The sequence below is a fragment of the Triturus cristatus genome, chromosome 10 (genome assembly GCF_964204655.1).
Source record: "Triturus cristatus chromosome 10, aTriCri1.1, whole genome shotgun sequence".
In the NCBI taxonomy this organism is placed as follows: Eukaryota; Metazoa; Chordata; class Amphibia; order Caudata; family Salamandridae; genus Triturus; species Triturus cristatus.
This window is the reverse complement of record NC_140593.1, coordinates 809599311-809621613: the sequence shown is the minus strand read 5'-3', so window position 1 is coordinate 809621613 and position 22303 is coordinate 809599311. Positions and strand designations below refer to the sequence as shown.

Genomic DNA, 22303 nt, shown 5'->3' with positions numbered 1-22303 from the left:
GTCTGGTTTCGGGTGTCCTACCAGACAAGCTGGTGCATCATCAGAAGCCTTGTATTTCTTGTCTATTCTAGGTAAAACTGTGATAACTGTAGCAGATGTTCTCATGATCTTCACACCTTCCTCTCAAATATAGTCTATTAAAGGGATTGCCCTCACAGGCTTCTGAGTTTGGTCTTTAAAACCGCAAAGAAAGCAGTCAGACTGCTTGACTGTCATTGGTAGCTGAAAGCAAGCGGCTGCTCTTTCTATTAATGCGTGGAAACCGTCAAGGTCATCTAGCGGAGAATCTGCTGTTTGAGAAGCTGGAGACGCAGGCATCAAAATTACTTAGTCTTCCCACTCATTGCCGGCTGGTCTAGCACTTTGAATTTCGCCTTCCTCCACATCTTCATCATCAGAGGTGTCATGCTGTAGCTGAGGTAAAACACTACCTGTTCCTGGCAACACTCTAGACGAAGGATCAAACAAGTGGGGCGGAGATGCAGGTGGAGGTGCACTCGTCGATGAAGGGAAACATGTAGGATAATCCTGCAACATGGCTTGCAAAACTTGAACTAATGCAACAGGAAGGTGAACCATGGGCTCATGAGCAGGTTCCATATATATTGCAGTTTAGTATGTTGATTATGAAACTCCTGTTGATAATAGCCCTCATAGTCATATTCATCATCATCCTGATACTGGACATGAAGCTGAGAAGGACGGTGAGGAGGGCCAAACATGTCATCCTCATGTGACTCTTCCAAAAGGAATGAAGGAGGTTAAGGTGAAATAATTGAAGGATTTTGAAGAAAATGCATCATCAACAGTGTCGTCCACGAGAACGTCATAGATGGATGAAGAGGAGTTAGTTGTAACATCAACAGTCTTTTAAGGCAGGGTGTAGCATGCGTAGTCGTCAGTTTCGTTGGCGGCAACTGTGTCTGTGTCGTTGACGCGGACATAATGGGCATTGACAACTAAGTTAGCGCCGTCGATGCAAACACTGTTGTCGTCATTGAGGTTGTCATTAACAAAGAGGTGGTCGTCGACAAGGATGTTGACGTCGACGAGGAAGTAGTTTTCGACTATGTAGGGATCGTCGACAAGGAACTTGTCTGAGGTGAGGGTATCTTCTCCGACGGTACAGGTATCGTTGATGGAGTCGCAGTCGACAGTGAACCAGAAACCTTTATCGACTGTAGGTTTTTTGACGACGAGAGCGTCGACGACGATGGAGGGGAAATATGTCCCGGTGGTGATTTCTGCATCGACAGAGACCCAGAGGAAGGCGCCATCGACGACACAAGCATTTAGAGACTGTAATTTCATAGTAGAGGGCTCTGAAGAAGATTTCTCATGTTTGGAGGTCAGATGGGTTTTCTCCTCAGTTGAAAATTAACGCTTTCCTTTTTCTGAGGGACCTGCTGCTTCATGACAAGATTTTTTATAAGCTGTTTTATTGCCCCCAGGAGAGTCCTGTGATCTCTCTCTCCTTTTTTGATTTTTCCAGAGAGGTATGTGAGGCAGAGTTTTCCTCATCCTTAGAGACGACATCAGATTTACTTTTAAGTCTCTGCAGCCACATTAACAACCACCCTATCATTAAGGGTTTTGGTTGAAAGAGTTCTACAATTTTTGCAGTACTTTATTTTATGTTGGGGATACAAACAGTTAATACCGTTCTTATGGGGATCTTCAGCCTGGAGCCTCTTCTTACCACATGACCTGAAGAGACCTTTCTTTGAAGAATCCAAAATTTTCTAGAAGATATATGAAGTTTGAAGGAAAAACTGAGCAGAGCTCAGGGAGACTCCCTATCACACGACGTGCGGTAGAAAATATGAGGAGATCAGCCTCTCATGGAAGTGTTCTACAGGGTGCTGTTGCCTTATTGGTTGTTGTTTAAGGTTGGATCCTTTTTTTTTTTACACAAAAGAAGGTAGATAGGCAACTGCAGTGAATGTTCATTGCATTGTAGCCTATGATAGTATTATCTACTGCTTTTATAATGATACCGTTTGACTCCCACTAGAAGGACGGGGAAAATTAAAGCATGTGAATTTATGAAAGATACAATACTGGAGAACATCTGCCTGCATACCACGAAGTCCGTTGGTAGAAATAATGGTCTCATATTTCTCAATGAAAGATTTCTCCAGGGACTTTGATAAAACATGGAACTGGGTGCTTTAAGCGCACTATAATATAAAGAAAAAGAGCCATACAGCAAGAAGAAAGGCAATGTGTGAAGGTGTAGTCTCCTTCTACATTCACAGGACTATACTTCCGCAATCCTTCTGAATCCAAATAATTGACTACCCTATCCACCGCTTAAATCACTTTCATATCACACTATACTAATTCAACATTAATCCTTTATGGGTTCCAAATTAGCGTGCTACTCGCTGAAAAAGCGCTTCGACGCCTCGTCAGGGGTAGTAAGCGCTATATAAATGCAATTACAATACAGGAGAGTAGGGACACAATGTGACAGGGCAATGTAATCATTATCATCATCATTAGCAATGTCTACCCTCTGGGTAATGTAAGGAGAAAGTAAGTTGAGTGCTGTAGAAATATCATCTTTCCCCAGAAAGAACATACATATCAAGAGGGTCTAGGTTGCATTTTGAAAAATAGAAATACAATCCAAGAAACCAGAAAAATGTACCAACCTATTTTTGTCCTTGTCTTTCTCTGGGCTAGTCTTGTTGGACACCGTCTGAGTACTGTCAGAATCTCTGCGGGTGTAGGATGTCGCCAGGGATTGCCTTGCGCATAGCAGTTCCAGCTGCTCCATAACTCTTGCTTCAGATCTCAAAGGAGTGCTGTCTGCAAACAAAGTCATGAAAAGAGAGGGTTGGTTTGGATTATCTAATGGATTCTATGATGTTGCCACCCTCGGTCTAACACTTTCTACAGAGTTTGGAAATTTGATTTATCCATCGATATACGCCTTACTCGTACTTTTTATCTCCTGTGTTTTTGGATGAAGAACTCATGTAGAACCACATAATGAGGCCAGCAAACCCATTGATTTTGCAGATGTAAATACAAGTATTTATTTTTAAAAATGCAAAAATAGTAGACGTTTAAAATAAAAGTGCAAACATACTAGCAAGACTTTCATCTCATCCAGGACCTATTCATTTAAGAACCAAACCACAATCTAGATAACGGTAGACAAAACGCATTTCATGTGCATGAGCTGGTCAGACAAGAGCCTAGGAGTGGTGGACCCATCAAGATTTGAATACTGTAGAGTAACTAATAATGTTATTATGAAGGAGGTGGTGAATCCATCAAAGTACGTGAACTCAAGAATGCAATTCCCTCCAAAAGATCATCCCTGTTGTTAGTAGAAAAAAGGGTCTGGCTATCAGAAGAAGGTAAGTACAGGCTCGTTTGTCAATTACATAGTTCAACATTTGACTTCATGGCCAAGAAGGATCTATACACTAGTAAAGAAGAGAAAACAAAATAAGATCCAGGTTTATAACATTTGAGGATTGCTACTCTCTCCTTTCTTGCAACCACTGGGCATACAAGGACTGTGGATCTGCTGCTCAAAACCTCAGTGGAGGTGAAAACCTACCTGCCTTGTGAAAAAACTGGACTATGGCTCTCAGGAGCAATGACTGATTGTCAGCGAAGAGTAGAGCTAAGCTGACTGAAGGACCTGTGAGAGACATCACGTTGGACGACAGCAACAGCTGCAGAGTCATGAGAGCACGACAGAGAGCAAGGTCTGCTGCATGACTGGGAGACGGGTGAACCTTCTCAGAGCCTACCGCCGCCTAGCTATCCTTTCCTAATTGCTCATGAGGTCCTAAAGACATCTCAACTTTGTATCTGGCCTGGTGATCCACCTGGATAGCTCGAGAAGACAGCCAGGATTCAGAATCTTTGCCCTGACCCCAATACCAATTCAGTTTCCAGCTGGTCTGTAATCTCTCAGTTGTCTGTTGCTGGTGGCACTGGTGGCTAAAACCTTTGGTACGACAACGGTGAACAGGCATCTTTGCCAGTTAAAGTTCTCCATTCATAGTATAGTGTACACTTGACTGTTGTTTCCAACTGGTGGTATCTCTATCAGCGGTGAGCGGACACTGGGTCACAGGACATAATCAAGAATTCCCGAAGACATTGGTTTCTTCTCAAAATAAGGGATGCACAGTTCAATCATTGGATGGTGCATTCTGATGGCCACTTCTGGGTTTTGTAGGTGTATTTGTTTTGTAGGAGGTGAACTGGCCACATTCCATAGTATATATCTGAACTCTCACTGAAGGTAAATCCCATTTGTAGAAACCCCCAAATCTTTTACTTTAGACTCTGAAGTGTACCCTTACTTTGTGGATGTGCATATTCTTTGGAGTGTATTTGCTGATTTTGCAGAAGTGGCTACTGTTTTCCACTGTCAGACCATTTCTAAACATGTGTGTGGATCCTAAATCCTCCCCCCTATCTTCAGAAAATAAAATGCTTACTACACTTTGACCTTATTAACTGTTATCTTCTGCAGTTCTGTATTCTCCTTGAGTATGCCCTGGCGTGCAGCCAGCACGAGGCACCAGCAAACCCTTCCAGGGTGCAACTCAAAGTGACTAGGATCTTCTCCATGGCAGTTTTGTGGTTATCGAAAAAACAAGTGCGTCCATTAGAACCGACCAGTGTGGACATCTGCATGGTTTCTAAAGGTAACAGCTTGGAATTGCCCAGGGTCAGCTCACCCAATAGCCTTCCGAGATCATTAAAATGAATCCTGTTAAGCTTATCTTGCGAACACGCATTTTGAAGGCGCGAACAAGCAAAAAATTCCGCGAAGCTGCAGATTGCTGAATTTTTGGCAATTCCGCATTCTCCGCGGAACGCGAAATTACCCAAATTCCGCGTGCAGAACGGAATTTACCACCCAGGCCTAACATTTATCAAACAATTCCGCAGGAGGAGAGCAAAAACAGGAAAATGGAAGAGCTCAGTAAAATGAGCAACGATTGCGCCTTGACATAAAGTAATAATAATTAAAAAAACAAAAACCTTAAAAACGGAGAGCAAGGAGATGGGGACAGGGGCGTAACAAAGGCCCATGAGGCAAAAAGGGGCCCCCGACCCTTCAGTAGGTCCACATTTGGGACAAGACCAATGGATATCTGAGAAATAGGCTCTCATAACATTGTTAAGGGGTGCCCTATCACTTTGCATGATACTACTGCATGGGGGAAGCAACGGAGAGCTGTGGGTGTAGGTGGGATAATTTAGCACGCAAGAGGGTCCGCTTAAAACATTACTAAAAAGCACTTTATAGGCAATGTGTATGCAAACTTGCTATGCAGCAGATGTGCTGTTTGTTGCAATACATGTTGTTAGTTTATGATGGGCTTAGAGGGAGCCCTCTTGTGCTTACCAAATTCGTTAGTATAATTGCCACTTTCATTTGTTCTCTTCTTTTTCATTAATGTTTATGGGCTTTCCTTCCTCTTCCTGTGCTTTTGTCTACGCTGGAGCATGGACCCATTACTGTGTACTTACACCACTTGCGTTTTTTGGAAATACTTTCATCTTTTTGCTAAAGCACTTTAAGGGCATACATGTGTTACCCAGTTGTCTCCTTAGTGCGCTTCTCTTACCCTCTCTGCACTGCTCTCTCTTGCTCGTGTGCTATTCCCTCATGCCTGCTGTAGGAAATTAGGCTACTGGCTGAGGGGGTGAAACTCTACTCAAGCAGCAGTGGCAGCTCCTCCGCTAAGGTGGTGGAGCGTCGCCCCACTGCCAGGAGCAGCAATGAAAGAAATTAATAAAATGATAACGGAATGTCATTATCATTTTATTTTGTCCTCCTGCTGCGGCTCTGCGTGAGGGGGCGGGGCAGGGCGGAGCTGTAAGGGAGGAGTGGTAGAACACTCCTGTGTGCAATGACTGTTTGGTCCGCCCTCTCAGGCAGCCCAAACCAGTCATGCGCACTTCCATGTTCTCCATGCAGGCTGCATGACAGCCTACATGGAGAACATGCCTACCCCTTCAGTCCCTCTCAGACCAATCACAATGCTGCATTACAGCATTGTGTTTGACTTAGGGGTGGAAGCTTGGCTGCCTGCTTATTGTTCCGACCTGGAGTCGGACACAGGCGAGCAGGAGAGAAGACGCAGGACCCGTCGGCGGCAAGGTATGATTTTTTTTTTTAAGCAGCCCGCTCCTTCCACCACCACCTCCCCCGCCCCCCCCCCCCTACTCACCCCCACCTGCGAGCCATGCAGGCCACTCCTGTCAAGCAGCTACCACAATTCTTGTCTGGGTGTAACACAAGCAAGAAAATAACTTACGTACGTATTGGTATCTTTCATAATTTTACATGCTTGAATTATTTCCTGTCGTCGAAGTATGAGTCCCACGGTGTAGGAGGATGGCTTAGTATATGGTGCACACTTATTTAAGTGAAGCATCTTGTACTAATCCAGGCAACCCTTATGGTGATTTTAGTGATCTTAGACAACTATAGAAATCTCTCTCTAAGTGGTAGTTGTAGAGAACAGCCTTCAGGCTTAGTCCAGAAGGAGTGTTAAGCCGCTTGTTTTACCAGAACTAATTATATAGTGTAGGTTAAACGAAAAAGAACCACACAGTGTAGTTATCAAAATAGGGATATTTATTATACACACTCACTAACACTGGTATATCTCCTAGATGGAGATATCAACACAATACACAAAATATTTCATCTGTAAACGGAGAGGTAAGCACAAATACACAGTGGTCTCCAGGGGGAGACCAAGTCATATACTAAAGAAGTGGAATGCGAACTGCGATCGAAGTTGGGACTTGGACAAGAAGACTCAAAAGAGCTGGGGAACAAGGAAGCACCCGAGGTAAGTACCCAGGAACCCCACGGAGGCTGTGTGCAGAGTGGAAACACAGCTGCATACTCAATGCAAGTCAATGGGACGGTACTGGTTGCAGTTTTTTAGAAGAAAGATCCTTCCCAGTGGACCCTGACGAAACCCTGTGGAAGACAGAAGGTTGGAAAGGTCACCCCCCCCCCCGTGAATAGGATACCTACACCATGGAAGCCGGGAGCATAAATGCAAAGTGACGTCAGAAACCGCCGTAGACCACAATGGAGGACTTCAGAAAAGATGCAGCTGACTAAGAAGGTGAAAGAGCCCAGTGGAATCCAAGGATGGATTCTTGAAGAGGAGTACCTGAAAGCAGAGGGGACAGTCTATGTCACTCTGAAGTAACCAGGAGGCACGGAAGACCAATGACCACCAATGATGGAAGATGTAGAAGTGATGACGGTGACCTTGTCGCTGCAGCTGTGAGGACAGGGCAATGCTGTGGAAGACCAGGAGCGGTTCAAGAGCTGTCCCATGTCAGAAGTCGGGTCGATGGGAGCACCAACAAGCCTTGGCAGCAGCAATAGACATGGTAAACAAAGAAGGTGCAGCGTTGGGACCAGCTAGGTCCAGGGGACTCAACAAATGCAGGAAAGTCAGAGTAGGCCCCGAGCAAGCAAGAGAGCCCACTGAAGCCAAAGAAGAGCCTCAAGAGAACCCACATGCAGAAGGTACAGTATTCTGAAGAGGACCTCAAGCAGCTCACCAAAGATGCAGGTCCACAGTGCAGTGAATGAGGTGCAAATAAATATCTTGGCAGGATGAGATGCTGGAGGCTGGAGCTTCTTGAAGCCCAAAGATCTCTGGAGGACAGAGCCAACAGGCCTTGGCAATGGCAAGTTGACGCGGTGCAGAGAGGTTCTGTTCAAACAGTTCCGACGAGGAAAATGGCCTCAAGCTTGCGGAGAGGACATTGCAGGCCTTTGAGGGAGTTGCAAAACCACCGTCTGTGTTGCTGAGCCTTTTTGAGTCTGTAGGACGTCAGAAGCAGCAGATCAGTCAGCTTCGTTGAGGTGACTGCAGATGTAGGGGAGTGACTCATTCACTCCGAGGGAGATTACTTCAGGTGTCCTTGATGCCCACAGGCCTGGAGAGGAACCTGGATGAAGCACATGAGGTGACTGGCAGAACGACAAGACCAGGAGCAGCAGGAGTCTTAATTGGTGCAGTCTCGGTTCAAGGCAAAGTCCAATGAAGTCTAAGGTGCCCAGAGGGTCGAAGTTGAAGTGATTTCGAATTTGAATCTTGTGCCACGACAAATCTGAAGAGCCACTCACAGGTAAGCCCTTAAGTACCCTAAGGAAAGGGTTAGGATGATTCAAGGGACCCTCCCAGAGGGGCTGGACAGAGAGGAGGATACTCCCATGTCCTTTGTATCAGTTTCGTGCCAGAGCGTGAGCCAAGGGCTCCCATAACTGGCTAAAGTTGGAGAATGCAAGGAGGGTACCTAATGTGCCCTTCAAACCAGTCTGGTGGTACTGGCAAGCACCCCCGCCCTAGCCCAATACACTAAGTCCTGTCTGGCAAGATGGTCACACCTCCCTGTGACAGGAAACCTATTGTTCTACCTTTCCCTGCTTGAGCTTGGCTCAGCAGCAGGAGGGCAGAATCAGGTCTGTAGTCTGCAGCAGCACTAGCTTGCTGTTAGACCCTGAAAGGCTGGTTCTGGGAATACAGGGGGCACCCTAGAGGAGCCCCCAAGTACATGGGATCCTACATCCAACACTGGAATCAGTGTTGTGGTAGGATTCCAACATGTTTGATACCAAACATGACCGGTTTCAGTGCAGGCAATATTTAGTTAGCCATCTCATAATTGACTTGATGTCCACTATGTGTATTAAATGGCTGACTGCACTTACAAAGCCTGGAGAATCGACTCCAGGGTTTGTAGGAGGTGTCCTGATCATGCAGGGCACCTTCACACTTATAACCTAACACCTGCCTTCAGGACTGAAAGGCCTGCCTTAGGGGTGACTCATAGGTTTTAAGTGAGGGGACCACCTCAGGTATAAGGAAACGTATATCTGTCATAAGTAGTCCTAGCACTAACTCACACAGGCTGTAATGGCAGGCCTATAGTCACAGTTTTAACTGTTACTCATGAGTGGCATAATACATGCTGCAGCCCATGGGAGAGCCCTGGTGTACCTATGCCCTGGGTACCTTAGTACCATATACTAGGGACTTACATGGGTACACCAGTAGCCAATTTGGAAGGAACCAAATTAATTACCACTGTCAAATTTAGGGAGGAAGCACAGTGACTGGGGTCCTGGTTAATAAGATCCCAGTCAGAAAAGTCAAAAACACACTGACACCAGGCAAAAAGAGGGGGTAATCATGCTAGAAGGATCTTACCTTTCTACACACTGTAAATATAAAGGAGTAAATCATTTTTTTGCACTGACGTTAATGCAAAAGACATTCTCTTTAATAGCTCATTAGTGTAATTTGAAATGGCCCAAAGTCCAAACAACCTGGCGACAGCACCCTTTGGAACCTTCACCACAGAGGCTCCAGTCTCTCAGATATATATATATATATATCGCCAAGCACTCTTCCAATCTGCGCTTTTCCCTTCAGCCACGGCAAAAAGAGCACGGACCACAACTTTCTTCAAATACCGATTAATTTATTTTCATGTCGGTTTCACATCAACAAAACGGCACCCATTATGCGTTTCATCCCTGCAAGGGGACTTGATCACATGACGCTGAACTACCAGTAGTATCTTGTTTTTAAAGGGGTTGGGCACTGTTTTTTTACAACTTTTTTTCAACTTTTTTTCTCTCTTTAAACTTTTTTTGTTATTTTGTTGTTTGACACCGAGTGATTGGATCATATAAATTCAAAACATAGTGCTACATTATCTTTGCATTTAACTATGTTTGGTACGGCCAGCAAATAAAAAAGATTAAATAATTAATGTCATTGTGAAGAGATAAATTAGCAGCATCCCAAATTTCGCTATCTGTTGGCTGCTAATTAAAATTATTACTTCTGTATTAATACATGGTTCTGGCTTCAACATCAAGAATAACATTTTCTTAATCAATTATTACTTCATAAATGATTATGAATAATGGGCAAAATATGAGTAAACAATACAATATACAATACATCGATAAATAGATAAATATAGATATGGTACAACAAATACACACATTAAAATAAATATATAAGTATATAAATATATGAATATATATATTGAAAATATTGGTATAAAACTTTTATAAATATAACCATAAAAACAGCCATAAATACATAAGTAAAAATGTTATAAAATGTAATGTAATGTAATGTAATGTTTAACGTTTTAGCACTGTGCCCCAAGGAATATTATCATTGAATCCCATAGTGTGACTTGAAAGGCGATAGATCCAGCGTTGTTCTTTTTCAAACAAGATATTCGCTGACCTATTCCCTGGTCTAATCTGTTCAATGATTGTCCGTTTTAGGTCATCAGGAGTATGTTTAACATGTGCATAATGTTCTGTCATTTTAGTGATGTTTTTCCCACAGCGGATGTTACTCCTCTGTTCGACAATACGCTGTTTTATTTTACGTGTGGTCATACCAACGTATCTGATGCCACACGGGCATGTTAGTAAGTAGATAACGTTGGATGAGTTACGATTCGTGTGTGCCCGCTGGGTCCACACTTTGTCCTGTTCAAGATCTAGGGTCTTACTGGCTTTCGTAAAATGGCATACACTGCACTGACCACAAGGGAAATGGCCTGTCACTTTTGGGAGCCCCCAAGCCTGTAGTACAGAAGGAGTGTTGTCAGATGATGTCTGCCTTGGTCTCGTGTGTACAAGGGTATCCTTGATGCTTCTTGCCTTTTTGAATGAAAAAAGAGGTTTCTGCCATTTCAGATTATTACTTACAAGGATGCCCCAATGTTTACGAATGGACTTAGTCACAGCATTGGAAGCCGTGCTGTAAGTCGTCACACATGTCAAGGGGATTTCTTCCGCTGGTTTTTCCGAATCCTCAAGGAGGGCTTGTCTATGTTGGTTTCTTGCCCTCTTGTAACTGCGATTAAGAATTTTATCTGGATACCCTCGTCTCTTCAGTTTTGTGTGTAGACTGTTAGATTGAGAACGATAGTCTTCCACGCGACTGCAGTTGCGTCTGATACGCAAAAATTGACCGAAAGGGAGATTTTCTCTCAGGGGTCGCGGGTGGAAACTAGAAAAAGCTAAGAGATTATTTTTCGCAGTGGGTTTATAATGGGTTTTAGTTTGCAATTTCCCTTCCCATTTGGTAATGACCAGGTCAAGAAATATCAATTCATTCTGATCATAAGTGTTGGTGAACTTCAGGCTAGGATCGTAGGTGTTGATCCAGTCAAAAAAGTTCACAAGTTGGTTTTCAGGTCCTTTCCAGATCACCAAGATATCGTCTATATATCTTTTCCAAAAAGATATATAAGACGAAAAAGGATTGTTCGTAGTCAAAATGTGTTTCCGTTCAAAATCGTGAACATAAAGACCTGCCACACTAGGGGCAAAGGTACTCCCCATCGAAGTACCGGTGGATTGGAGTAAAAGGGTCCCCTTGTATTCGAAAAAATTATTTTCCAGAGCAAGGGTGGCGCAGTCTACAACGAACTGTTTTGATGTCTCGAAATCCCAGGGGGTGCCTTCCAAAGTTTCACTGATAACCCTGATGGTATCTTCCTGGGGTATGCTGGTATACAGACTTTCTATGTCTAAAGAGACCAGGAAGGTCGGATCATCTGTCAGAGTTATGTCTTGTAAAAGTACCAGCAAACTTTTGGTGTCTTTTAGGTAGGTTGGTGTAGCCTGGATCACGGGTTTTAAGAAAAAGTCACAGTAGATAGAAAGAGGCTCTAACAAAGATCCAATGCCTGAGACAATTGGTCGACCAGGCGGTGGGATCTTGTTTTTATGAGTTGTTGGTAGCGTATAAAAATAGGGAACAATGCCCTCACTCTTAGTAAGAAAATCGGCCTCATGTCTGCTTATGTATCCATTGGACTCGGCTTCTTCCACTAGATTAAGAATAATCGCTCTCAGTGTGAGTGATGGATCAGTGGTTAGCGGAGTGTAGCTGACCCTGTCAGCAAGGACGCGTCTGCATTCTGTGTCATAAGCCAAGGCGTCCTGGATTACAAGGCCTCCACCCTTGTCAGCTGGTTTTATGACAATAGAGGAATTAGACTGAAGGGTTTGCAGTGCCAGGAACTCGGAGGCGCTCATGTTCTTAAAAGGACACCGGCTGGTGAGTGAGGGTTCTTCTAAAAACAAAGTGATTCACCCCTGTGCTTTTCTGAACATCTCAGCACTTGTCAAATCCTAACGGACACTCTCTTTTTTTGTTTATATATATCTTTAAGGTTTCGCCATTACTACAAATACGCTTAATTTGCAGAAGCTCACCATAAGGAATGCTTTGTATGAGGTGATTGCGGTGGGCACTGCTGGCATGTAGAATTGAATTCCCTGACGTCAGTTTCCTATGTAGTTTAGTTTCCACTTTACCCTGATCAATGTACACCTCTACATCTAGAAATATTACCCTCGTGCTACTAATGCTGGCAGTGAATTTACGGTTTAAATCATTGATGTTTAGCAAATCTATGAAATCCCTTGCCTCATTTTCCGTACCTTTCCATACCAGAAACAAATCATCAATGAACCTCCACCAGCATTTAATATTGTTTTCTAATGTTTCATTGTATTTGGTCATGAGTACAAGCTCCTCCCACCAGCCCATGTGTAAACACGCGTAGCTGGGAGAGAAGCTTGCACCCATCGCCACTCCACGTAGTTGTTGATACAACACATCCTGAAACATAAATATGTTGTTAGTCAGGCACAGCTCAACCATGTTCATTGTCATTTTGTTGTGCTCAGCATAGGCGAGTCCTCTTCTTGCCAGGTAATATTTCAAGGCACGTAATCCGTCACTGTGTTTGATTGATGTGTATAGCGAGATTACATCTAAAGCGATTAAAAGGTAATCCGCATGCCATTCGAGATTTTTTATTTTGATTAGAAAGTCACCCGTGTATATATATTCACTGAAGGTTTCAGGGGCGTTATAGTTAGCTGCACATTTCCCTCGTACAAAACACTAGAAATTCCCCTGTTATAGTTAGTTCAGCTAACTATAACTCGCGCCCCCGCAATGCACTGCTGATGACGTCACATATTACATCACTCATGACATGGTCAGTGACATCACTGATGACATCACTGATGACATCTCAAATGACATCACTCATGACATCACTCATGACATCATCCAGTAGGTATGCGTTTCTGTACAGTTTTAATATGTTTAATATATATAGGGAAAGTGTGAGAATGGATGATTTTGTAGGTGCGTAACTGACTCTTTAAGTGAGTCATTAAATGTATCTTACTGCAGACTAGTGACTAAACTGTGTGAATGTCTGTATGTGTCTGTGTGTAGGTGTATAAGTGGCTGCATGGTTTTGTGAATAGCTATATGAGTGTCTATATGGGTTATTGCTTGGTTGTCTGAGTATCTGTATGGGTGCCTGAGTGTGTGTGTGGGTAGGGTGTGTGTGACTCTATGCATAGATGTGTGAGTGGATGATTCTATGGGTGCATGGTTTTAAGAGTGCATCTGTGATGGACTGTATGGTTGGGTGAGTGTATGTATGGGTGTGTTAGGGATTGAATGTATATCTCAGTGGTACATGTGTGACTAACTACATATGTGAAAGGCAGTATATATGTGTGTAAGAGTATATAAGTGGGTATATGTGAGAGTGTGTGATTGTGAGAGTGGCTGTATGGATGAGTGTGTGCTTGTATCAATGATTCTATTAGAGCGTAAGAATGTGGTACTATTTTTATGAGTAAGTGAACTTGAGTGTGTTTAACTGTATAGGTGAGTAAATTGGACTGTGTTTAATTACTTGCACGACTGACTAGGTGTGTCAGTACCTCAATGGATGATTGGCGGTGTGTGAGTGTCTATATAGGTGTATAAATGCATATGATAGTCTTGTACGGAGTGACTGTAAGTATGAGTGACTGTACAGGTGAGTGAGTGGAGGTGTATGTAGACCTAAGAGTTAATGTAGTTATTGGTATTGGAGTATCTATGATTTTCAAAATGGCCGTCTGAAATTTTGAGTCGGTGTATCAAAGGTTATATTAGGGTGTGAGAAGATGCACTAATTTATCACAGTAATGATGTCATCAGTGATGTCATGAGTGATGTCATTTGAGATGTCATCAGTGATGTCACTGACCATGTCATGAGTGATGTAATATGTGACGTCATCAGCAGTGCATTGCGGGGGCGCGAGTTATAGTTAGCTGAACTAACTATAACAGGGGAATTTCTAGGGTTTTGTACGAGGGAAATGTCCAGCTAACTATAACGCCCCTGAAACCTTTGGTTTTTTCTGTGAATTTCTAAGGTTTTTTAAATGCCAATTCCTAACTATAACGCCCCTGAAACCTATGGTTGTTTCAGTGAATTTCAAAGGTTTTTTAAATGCTAATTCCTATCTATAACTTATCTCTGAAGATATCATGAAAAGCATTCTTTTTTAAAAGTAGGGTGCACATTAGTTTTGTGGAAAAGCATCTTTGTGATTGTTTAAGAAAAATCAGTTTCAACGTGGAGTACATATCAAAGGATAAAATTTGCTCAGATCAACCACACCTGCTACTTGCATTTGAAAGGCACTGTTCAAACTTAAAACAATCGTCAACTTTTAACCTGCACTTGTCGTCAAATATTCAAGAAAATGTTACAAAAAAATATCGTTAAGTTTTAAAAAATTGATGAACTTTTAACCTGCACGTGTTGTAGAATGTTCTAGAAAGTGTGTTGATAGAATACGTTGCACTTCTGACTTCTATGTGTTGTTCAATATTTAAAAAACGGTTCATATGGAAAATTAAAAAGAAACCAATATAGAAGTTTTGAAACCTAAAAGAATCAAGGAACTATTCTAATTTATTCTTTACATGTATTTATGTGTGCAGCAACAAAATTATAGACACAACAGCAGTAGGAAGAGGAAGAAGCAGGGAGTGGGGGGAGGGGGGAGATGGGCAGAATGGCACACATGCACAATTAAGTACAACACACATATAGACTAACAATGGCCAAAATGAAACACACCAACAAGCAGCACAAGTCACACAACCCGCCAACATCACACCACTGAACGAGCATAGAAGTGAAAACCATGCTGCATTCATACAGGATGTGTACAAAGGCCAAGTTCAAGTTCAAATGATCTTTATTCGGAATGAATACATCCATAAAAGTACATACAGGTTAAAACACATAAAAACATATATAAAAAATTTTAAAAACAAAATTTTCAATTGGGTTTGAGCAGCATATATAACATAAGGTGCAGAGTACATAGTAAGGATATACATAGTCTATTCAAGAACAAGATTTCCAATTGGGTTTAGCAGCATATATAGCGTAAAGTGCAAGGTGCATAATAAGGATATACATGGTCTATTAATATATGTAGTCGTAGATTCCGCCTTATCCACTTCCATAAAAATCATACAGATCCAAACACACATATAATTGATTCTATATACAATTTATATCAAAATGATAAGGTGCAATGTACATTCAGTAACCGTTATGTGTGTTCCATGCTTGCCCTAGATCTTACACAGATTTTTATAAAGCAATTTACCACATGTATAACCTCGTCTGTTGGCAACATTTGTAAGAATCTCAATGCCAGAATAAAGTCCCTTAAGTTATGTTTACGAAAAATCGGCATTAGATATTGACGGGTATACAGCTTATAATGGCCACAGAAGAAAAAGAAGTGCAACAAACTTTGTTTTCCCCCCTCTGGACAAGGGCAATCCAGCTCTTCTAAACTTTTATTATAGCCAAGGGGGAAGCTTAGTAAATTGACAAAACTTCCTTCCCGGAACCTAAATAAAAGGCTCCGGTTCCATCTTCCAATTGGAATCGACAGGTATCTACAGGGCTTGTTTAGGTTATCATTGTCTGGATCAGTTAGTGGCAGATATTTAATAACAACAGGTTTTACCAATTCGGATCTCCTTCGTTCCTCCTTATATAAATCAAACAGTGCCCGTTTTACACCGTTCTTGTGAGAAGGGGCAATGATATTAGGGGCGCTGAACAGAAGACCATGTCCCACACTCAACAGGCTGTTGTTAACTGCATTTAACCAGGGTATAAGGTGGGAGCTTTCATGTAGGCAACAATCAGATATTATGCTGCGTGTTAAAGATGCAGCTGGGTTGGACCATATTTTTATCCAGAAAAGCGCAGGCCTTGACCTAATAAAATCAGAAATATATGGCAGCCTAAGTTCATTATGACAGATAAATGTGGGCGCACAGGGAACTCCCCCCAGTACCTTTCTACAAAATCTATTTTCCTCCAATTGGAGAGAAGTGCTGTTACAATAACCCCACACTTCTGCTCCATATGTACCAGTTGGGTGGCATTGGGTACGATAAATATTAAGCAGGGGGGAAATAACATCGGCCATTTTGGGTTGTCGGAGAGATAAAATTTAATTAATCGATTTACCAATTTTATTTCTCGCATAGGCAGCATGTGGCTGCCATGAGCCTGTGTTAGAGAATAATAACCCTAAATAAGGGAAGGTGCTGGTGCATTTTAATATATTGTCCCCTGATTTTATCGAAGTGATGTTATACTTTTTAGGTCCACAGTTCATAATGAAAGATTTTTTAAAATTAGTACTTAGGCCCAAATCAGACATAAAAGCAACAAACCCAGTGATTAAAATGCGTAGAGTATTCGGAGTACGCCCCATTAATACTGCGTCATCCGCATAAAGTAGGGGAACCATTTATAATTGGTACATCCTTAGTGTTCATGATCAGAGAGCGGCTCAACCCGTTAAAGTACAAAATAAAAAGCAGAGGGGCGAGTACGCAGCCCTGTCTAACTCCTCTGCTAATAAAAATATCATCAGATAATTCGCCATCATTATTAATACGTACTCTCGCCTTTAGATCCCTATGTAAATAGGAAAGAAAATATACCAGTGAGCTATCCAAACCATAATCAAGCAAAAGTGACCACAACCTAGAACGATTAACAAAATCAAATGCGGAACTCAGATCCATAAAACCTAAATAAAGCGGGGACTTTTTAACAATAGTATATTTAGCCATAATCAAGTTCAGATTAAGGCATTGTTCAATTGTACCCACATGGCTTCTGAATCCCAGTTGACTGCAATGTAAAACATTATTATCCTCAGCCCAATTTCGTATTCTTTTAAAAATTATCCTTCCGAGAACTTTTAACGTATTATCGATCAGTGAAATCGGACGATAACAGGCAGGATCCGACCTGTCACCTTTTTTGAATATCGGTACGATTACACTGTTCGACCAAGAGTCGGGAATTGAGCTGTCAGCCAAATTATTGAATAGGTTACATAATAAGGGGGCCCAAAAATTTATTTCGGATTTAATCTGGTCGATAGAAAGACCATCCGGGCCTGGGGCTTTATTACTGGTGCTCTCAAGTATAGCGTCCTCCACCTCGGGTACTAAAAAATTCAATCGGTCAACAGTGTTAAATGAGGGGGCAATATCTTGGGAAGAGGGTAATATAGCATAGATTTTAGAAAAATGCTCTGCCCACGCTTCACCAGTTATATTGCAATTGATTGGTTTGATGTTCGAACCAAAAGATCTAAGGGACTTGACTTCTTTCCAGAAACCTGTCGTGTCCTTTAGTGAGGCAAAGCGCGTGAGAGATTCCCAGTGATTAATCACTAGGGCCTCGGATCTAATACGTAACACGAGTTTATATTTTGATCTTAATTCTCTCACTAGTTGATCGTCCCTAGAATTGATTTTTAAGGCAGCCCTCAGGTCCCTATTGGCCTTAGAGCAGGAGGAGTCAAACCAGCGGGAGCCACGATCTATATTAGGCCTAGCTGGTTTAGAGGATTCTCTTTTAATAGCCCCACAGAGATTACCAAAAGCAATAACCATATCATCGCCTGGGCTAATATGCGACAGACAGGTCTCTACTATCATAGGGTGCTTTTTGATTACTCTAGCTAGAATATCTTTATTATCCACCCCTTTCCATATTAATCTTAATCTATCAGTGGATAAATCCAAATTTTGTTCCCCCAACTCTGCTCTCAGTGTAACCCTCGTGGTCTGTGGGTTATCTAAGTATATTCTAAGCGGATAGTGATCACTATATGCGGAACAGATTACTTCTGCTTTTAAAATTATATCACACAGTGTGGGACAGATAAATATATAATCTATCGTAGACGCACAACCCTGGCCTATATATGTAGGTGTTAATATATTGTTTACACTAGAACCAGCAGTTTCCATTGCATTTACTAAATCACGGGAGGCTAGATGATTTTTCAACTCTTCACCGTTTCTACATGGAGGACTATTACGGTACAGGTGAGCATTAAAATCCCCTCCGATGCAGATGCCATCAAAGAACCCATACTTCTGCCCCTCCACGATTTCGTCAATAAAATTAAACAATGATAAGAAATTGTCATTGGGACGAGTAACAAAATCATTATTATAAAAATTGATTAAACATAATTTCATCCTGTTAATGTACTTCATAGCCATAAAACATTTACCCGGGGTAGGGATCAATTTTGTTTGTACCCCGGATTTAATTTTAGTCCAAATAGATAAACCCCCACTGGGGCGACCCATAGTTGAAACAGAAGCCTTTAGATTATAACAACAAAAACCCTCCATTGTAGGTGTAGTTGTACACCAAGTCTCTTGTAGCATCAGTATGTCACAGTTATTTTTAACCCATTCTAGCCATTCTTTAATTTTCATTTTAGTATTAAGTCCCGCTATATTCCAACTTACAAAAGATAGTTCGGATACCTGGGACAATAGACTTTGGTTTGTGGGTTTTTCTCTCTCTACAGTCCAAGACAAAGGTTGTGGGACTTCCAAAGTTTCGGTGGTTGTTGCCATTGATGAAGAATCGGCTGAATTAATCAATAAGGGTCAGTCTAACGTGTCCAAATCTGACAAAGGGGCAAATCTGTTAAACATATTGAGTGGAGGTAAAGTTGGCTGGAATTGCGTAAAGGGTGGCTGGAAATGCATTGATGGTAATTGAAATTGCATTAAGGGTGGCCGTGATTGAATTGTGGGTTGTCTGTAAAAGTAACTCAAAGGTAACAGAGTTACAACTGTAGAAATGGCAAAGCCGTTACCATTCCTGTTGAGTAAAAATCTTACGGTACCAGGGTTTTTAAAATTGAGAACAATACAGTCACCTTCCTTATCTTTAATTAGAGGGCCAACCCAGGACACCCTACGAGCCGATAGAATCTCTCTGGAAATATCAAATCCAACACCTTTATGCTTAGTTAGCCAGTCTATGCATTTATTTTGCAGTTGCACCCATGATTCCCCCTGTTCCTCCCTCAACGGTGGTACTCCTGCAAGAACTAGAACATAGGGACAAGCATCCGGTGGCAAGTGTAAGGCGGGCCCTTGGTGTTTAAAAGGCTTGCTTGTCCCTGCATGCCCGATACCTTTATTGTTATCAGCAGTTGGTCTTGTTGCTGTTATAGGGTAGATAGAACCGTTTTTGAGGTTACTGGCCTTTTTATTAGTACTAACAGAAGGGGCAGTTTGTCTAGGTGCAGGCGTTGGGGTAGATTTGGGAGGTAAGTTGGGTTTTGTCAGGTTCTTCCCTCCATTAGCAGATCGGGGTAATGCAGGTGAAGGGGCTGATGTTCCAGGAATACTCGTGCCACCGCCCAGTAAGATGGGAACTTCCTGTTTCTTTAGTGACAGAGTATTGCTTACGGATTCAAGTTGTTTTACAAGACGGTCAGCTCTGATTTGATCCAGGATGACCGACCCCTTTCTTTTTGCTTCTTCGTTTCTGACCAGGTTGTCTAATCTATCAAGTCTTTTAAAAACGTTATTAAACTGGTTGATCATTTGCTTCTCTAGTCGATTAAAAATAGTATCCACTATAGTATCTATAAGGTTCCCATTCTGTTTCGTGAGATGATAATTATCTCCCATTAGTGTTGTTTGGGTCCATATAGTGTTAGAGGTCCCACTTGAGTCAGTGGTGGTTGCGGTAGGAGTATCATCATCCGCAACCACAATATCTTTGTCCACAACATGAGCAATTTGTGCCTCAGTGAATTTTTGTTTATTCCACAGACTCTGAGGCGTAGGCTGATTCTTGCTCGTTGGGAGTCTTTTCCTTTTATTGGCACTAGATTTGGTAGTACCCCTTTTGCGTTTTCCCCTCCCTGTTTATTGCTAGTGTCAGTAGGTCCCAGGGTAATAACATCATCCTGGGAAGCAATTGTAATAGTTGGAGCAGTCTCAGACAACAGGGATACGTGGGATGGTGGTACCAATACCGGTTTTGTAATTACATCAGCTGGTGATAGAGGAATCCCAGGGCTATTTGACAATGATGTCGACTGGATAATGTTGTTAGAACAGCTCATGGACATTCTTCTTTCAGTGTCAGCTATTTCACTTGATACCAAGTTCAGTGCATTTTCAAGTAGGGACTCAAATGTGGCAGGGGGAAACGGGAAATCGTCCTGTGTGATACCAGCATTTACAGACTCCATATTTAGAAGGTTGTTTAAACTCACCAAAGACGAGAAGGAGATGGTAGAGGGGTGGCCCAGCCCGGCCTCCTTCGGCCACAGACGGCCCGCCCTCTGCCCGGGCTCAGCCCGGCGCCGCCCGCGCGCGTCCCGCGACGCGGAGGAAGGCGCGTGTTTTTAAAGCGCCTCCGGGCGCGTCGGCGGCGTCAGGGGCCGCAGGGGTGCTTGGGGGCTGTAGTCTCCCCCCGCTCTCGACCGCAAGTATGGTGATGGCGGCGGCGGGGGAGACGAACAGCAAGGAGTGCCCAGAACAGCAGCGCCAGCAGCGCTGGCGTAGAGATGGCGTGAGCGGTTCCCTCAGCAGGTAACAGGGTCCGTCAATTCCCCCGATCCTCCGTGGAAGGCGCGTGTTTTTAAAGCGCCTCCGGGCGCGTCGGCGGCGTCAGCGGCCGCAGGGGTGCTTGGGGGCTGTAGTCTCCCCCCGCTCTCGACCGCAAGTATGGTGATGGCGGCGGCGGGGGAGACGAACAGCAAGGAGTGCCCAGAACAGCAGCGCCAGCAGCGCTGGCGTAGAGATGGCGTGAGCGGTTCCCTCAGCAAGTAACAGGGTCCGTCAATTCCCCCGCTCCTCCGTGGAAGGCGCGTGTTTTTAAAGCGCCTCCGGGCGCGTCGGCGGCGTCAGCGGCCGCAGGGGAGCTTGGGGGCTGTAATCTCCCCCCGCTCTCGACCGCAAGTATGGTGATGGCGGCGGCGGGGGAGACGAACAGCAAGGAGTGCCAGAACAGCAGCGCCAGCAGCGCTGGCGTAGAGATGGCGTGAGCGGTTCCCTCAGCAGGTAACAGGGTCCGTCAATTCCCCCCAATAGTCTCATTCAATGTACAAAGGCCAGTCGTTGGTGTTGTGGGATGTCTGCGACCGTGGTCATCATGGATGAGATGCCCAGCATGTGGCATATGGTCGAGTTCACTGTGTGTTATGTTGCCAAATGGCTGCACCTCCCTCCCACGAGCCCCCACACTTTTGTACGTTGCGCTGTAGTATCTCGTGCACTCGTACAGCACACCATTGTAATGCCTATTTGCGCATGTCCTGCTACATTCCAACTACAACATCACAGTGCTGTTTGGAGGTGGTGCATGCCAGTTTACAACATCAACTGCTGCGGCTCTTGTAGCAGGCCACACCAGAACACAGAGACACACTTACCACACTTCCTGTACACGGACATGTCCAAGATACCCCGTTCCCCTTGCCGGATAGGCACACCCCTGCACTGACCTGTGAACCCCAGACCAGCACACGCCAGTTGTGCATGCAGGAGGATGCGTGCGTAGCTACACATCCAGGTTCACTACCAACGCTGAGGTGACAGCACACTGTGATGTTGCAGGGCTCGTGCCTATCATGCTAAGACAATGACCACAGGGACACACTTACTAAGATTTGGGTTTGGGGGGCATTGGTGGTCCTGGAGTTGTTGAGATGAGTCTTCTGTCCCTAATGGGTATCCCTGTATCATGCTCATTGACTCTATGGTACCTGTGGGTGTTCTGGTGTGGCTCTTGACTGTGTTCCCTTTCATGATGCAGGTAGTTGTCCTGCTTAACACCAGCAGAAAGCAGGTGTAAAATCCCTGGTGCTAACGTGTTTTATCGCCGGAATTTGTTTCGCATTGCAATCGGTGTGAAAGTTGTGATGTGATTTTTTTTCGTGTGCAGAACAATATACGAACTGATCAGTGTATCTCATCAAGATCCAGCACCTGACGCACTATTCCCAATCAATATAAATACAATGAGATTTCTTAATA

The 22303-nt window shown here is 43.4% G+C and overlaps 1 protein-coding gene across 1 annotated transcript in view; it reads right to left on the bottom strand.

Moving 5' to 3' along the window:
* Positions 1 to 22303, bottom strand: part of DNAAF8 (dynein axonemal assembly factor 8) — an 816395-nt gene that overhangs the window by 708973 nt on the left and 85119 nt on the right. Inside the window, exon 6 of the mRNA XM_085628378.1 lies at positions 2658 to 2814. Within this exon, the coding sequence (XP_085484504.1) occupies positions 2658 to 2814 (157 nt within the window). The remainder of the gene's footprint in view (positions 1 to 2657; positions 2815 to 22303) is intronic.